At 34.5% G+C, this 2944-nt stretch overlaps 1 protein-coding gene across 1 annotated transcript in view; it reads right to left on the reverse strand.

Moving 5' to 3' along the window:
* Positions 1-2944, reverse strand: part of LOC103212174 (cadherin-10-like) — a 315162-nt gene that overhangs the window by 215675 nt on the left and 96543 nt on the right. The window contains exon 7 of the mRNA XM_007958185.1: positions 2723-2859. Coding sequence (XP_007956376.1) covers positions 2723-2859 — 137 coding nt within the window. The remainder of the gene's footprint in view (positions 1-2722; positions 2860-2944) is intronic.

A 2944-nucleotide genomic window follows, 5' to 3' on the forward strand; every position in this document is an offset into this window, starting at 1 on the left:
GGCATCAAGCTATCATAGCTTTGGACAGTGTATATGAAAAGTATATGTTAGTATTGTTTTATGTTTTAGATGTTATTTGGTATGATTTGGTAAGTTATTGTATTAGTTGGAGCTGTGTGTCAACTTGGCTAGACCACAATTCTGTGCAGTTTAAGCAATTGTGATATGGTTTGTTCCAATGATGGGATCAGATATATATGTTTTGAGAAGCCAATCTGTTGAAAGGGAATTTCACCAGGGGTGTGGCCTGCTTCCAGTATATTTATGGACATCCTAGGAAAAGAGACACTCTTCTGTGGATTGGGACTCTGTTGTGCTTCATATGGCTGTCCATGAGCAAACAATCAACCATTCAGCCTGGAGATCTTGGATTCGTCATTTGTTAGAGTAAATAGCCAGTATACTGCCTGTCAAACTTGAGCTCCTCAGCCTCTGCAGCTGTGTGAGTCAGGTAAAGCATCCAGCTTGACGTTTGATCCAAGAACTTTGGAAGTATCAGCTTCTGTATGTATGTCAGCCATTTTCTTAAGATAAATTTCTCTCTTTCTCCCTCTCTCTTTCTCTCTCTCTCTCTCTCTCTCTCTATATATATATATATATATATATGAGCTTCCCTAGTTTTATTTCTCTAGAAAAACCATTCTAACACAGTTATCTTTTGGGTCTGGGAATACATGCTCAAAAATTTTCCCAACATAAATTAAGGTTAACTGCTTCTTTGCTTCATGACATTCTGGCTTACAAAGAGTTTCATAAGAATGCTCTACTTTTAGATTGCTGGGAAAACCTTGAATTGATTTTCCTGTCATGGCAGGTGATGGGAAAATGCTACATTTTTGAATCTTTACAGTCCTCATTGTTTTTAAAATGTTGTTTTTCTTTAGTTCAACACATTTTATCCATGAAATATTGTACTTCAAAACTATTTGACCTTTCACAAAAAATCATGCTGGTTTTGCAGGCTTCCACTAATTATTGTGTTATTTAATCACTTCCTTTTTGTCTCCCTGGGTATGTTTCAAGGAGTTTTGGTGTCACAGTGCCTAAGGCATTTGACTGCCAACCAGAAGGTTGGAAGTTCAAACCAACCAGCCACCCCATGGAAGGAAGACTGGACAATCTACTTCTGTAAAGATGTTGTTGTTATGTGCCATCAAGTCGGACCCAACTCATAGGGACCCATCCTTGGGTTTCTGAGGCAGTATCACTACAGAAGTAGATTTCCCTGTCTTCTTCCTGAGGAGTAGCTGGTGGATTTGAACCACCAGATTTCTGGTTAGCAGGCAAGTGCCTTAGGCACTAAGATGTACCACCTCAGAAAAACAAAGGGAGTTGCTATGAGTTGGAGTTGACTTGATGGCAGTGAATTTTTTTTTTTTTTTTGAGCAGAAAGTATGTTTATCTTGACTTCTATCATTTTGTCCAGACTGAGAAATATTCCTCAAATATGGCCTTGTCCGATTTCCCCCATAAAACCTACTCTCCCTGGAGATGAAATCAAAATAACTTTCATTAACCAAAGTCCCTCAAGAAAACAAAGTCCTTGCAGAAGAAAGCTACTCCAATTGTGGGTGAAGGTATTATCAAAAGGAGGAAATGTAAATGGAAAAGTTACAAAGTAGAGGCACTTGTGACTGAGAAACTAATGTAAGGACCACCTTACATTCTGAAGAAGCAAAAGATCAGAATGTAAACTATCTATTCAGGAGAAGAATATGTCAAGATGTAAGCAATTTGTTCTGAGGTAGGGGGTTGTTCATGGCTTCCATGATATATAACTTACTCTCTCCTAGCCAAGTGGACAAACTTTATACTTCAGAAGACTTCAAGCTAGAGTTGATCTTATCTGTAATCAATCATTAACCTCCAACTTTTCCTTTATTCCCTTTTTATATAGATCACTCTCTGCTCTTGAACTGTAGAGTGCTTTGTATTTTTATTTAGTGTTACTCACCTTGAGCTATATAATTCCTCATTAAGACTCTTTTTCTTTCATTTCTAAGAGAGTAGAGGATTTTCTTCCTTACCATTTCAATCTCGTTTCTAACAATTTCTAATTGGCTAAACTTTTGTAAATTAAGCATATAACAAATATTGCATTTAGAAATGTAATGACTAGGTCAAAATCCAAATTTTAGGACTTCTGGTTCTGTGACTTTGAGTAAGTTACTAAAACTCTCTGAATCTTAGTTCTTTTTCTGTTAAATGAATAAAAAATATAGTAGAATATAATAAGTGTAAGAATCTTATAATGATAAATGGCACATAGTTCATTGTTAGCTATTATTTCTATGAATATGAATCTCAGTTTCCTCATCTGTAAATAAAAAGTAATGATATCTACCCACATTCCTGTTTAGATTAAATGATATGATATACAGTCAACATTTAGCAAAGAATCTTAATAGCGTCCATGTAACAAATTTAGTACTTTCTAATTTTCTTTTCTATTATTTTTATTTTCCCTAAATTAGAATATTTTTAACTCCCAAGTTTTAGATCTTTTTTATCAGTTAATATTAAATGCAGAGTTATGGGTATTTATATGTATCCCTTGATATACTGATATAAAATAAAATTGTGAGAAAAATTAGGTAGAGAATTCTTTTAGAAACTAGGATTAAAATGACAACTTATCTGTTCAATGACAATAAATTATTTTAATATAAAATAAAACCTACAAATATATATTAACATGATATATAAATAAAACTCATCTTACTGATTTCAGCAGCTATAACAGTAAGATTGTGCCATTGAGAGAGTTCACGGTCAAGTGGCTTTGATGTATAAAGTGATCCATTTCCAGAATGTATGTTAAAGATCCTGTCAAGGTCAGTATGGCGATCCAAGGAAAATCTGAATATAGAGAGGAGAAAAAAAAAATGCAGGACAATTTTATTGATGATTGCAGGATAGAATAGCAAATTGCCAAGGGGGGGAA

The sequence above is a fragment of the Orycteropus afer genome, unplaced genomic scaffold (assembly GCF_000298275.1).
Source record: "Orycteropus afer afer isolate SDZICR_OR568_19922 unplaced genomic scaffold, OryAfe1.0 scaffold00864, whole genome shotgun sequence".
NCBI lineage: Eukaryota > Metazoa > Chordata > Mammalia > Tubulidentata > Orycteropodidae > Orycteropus > Orycteropus afer.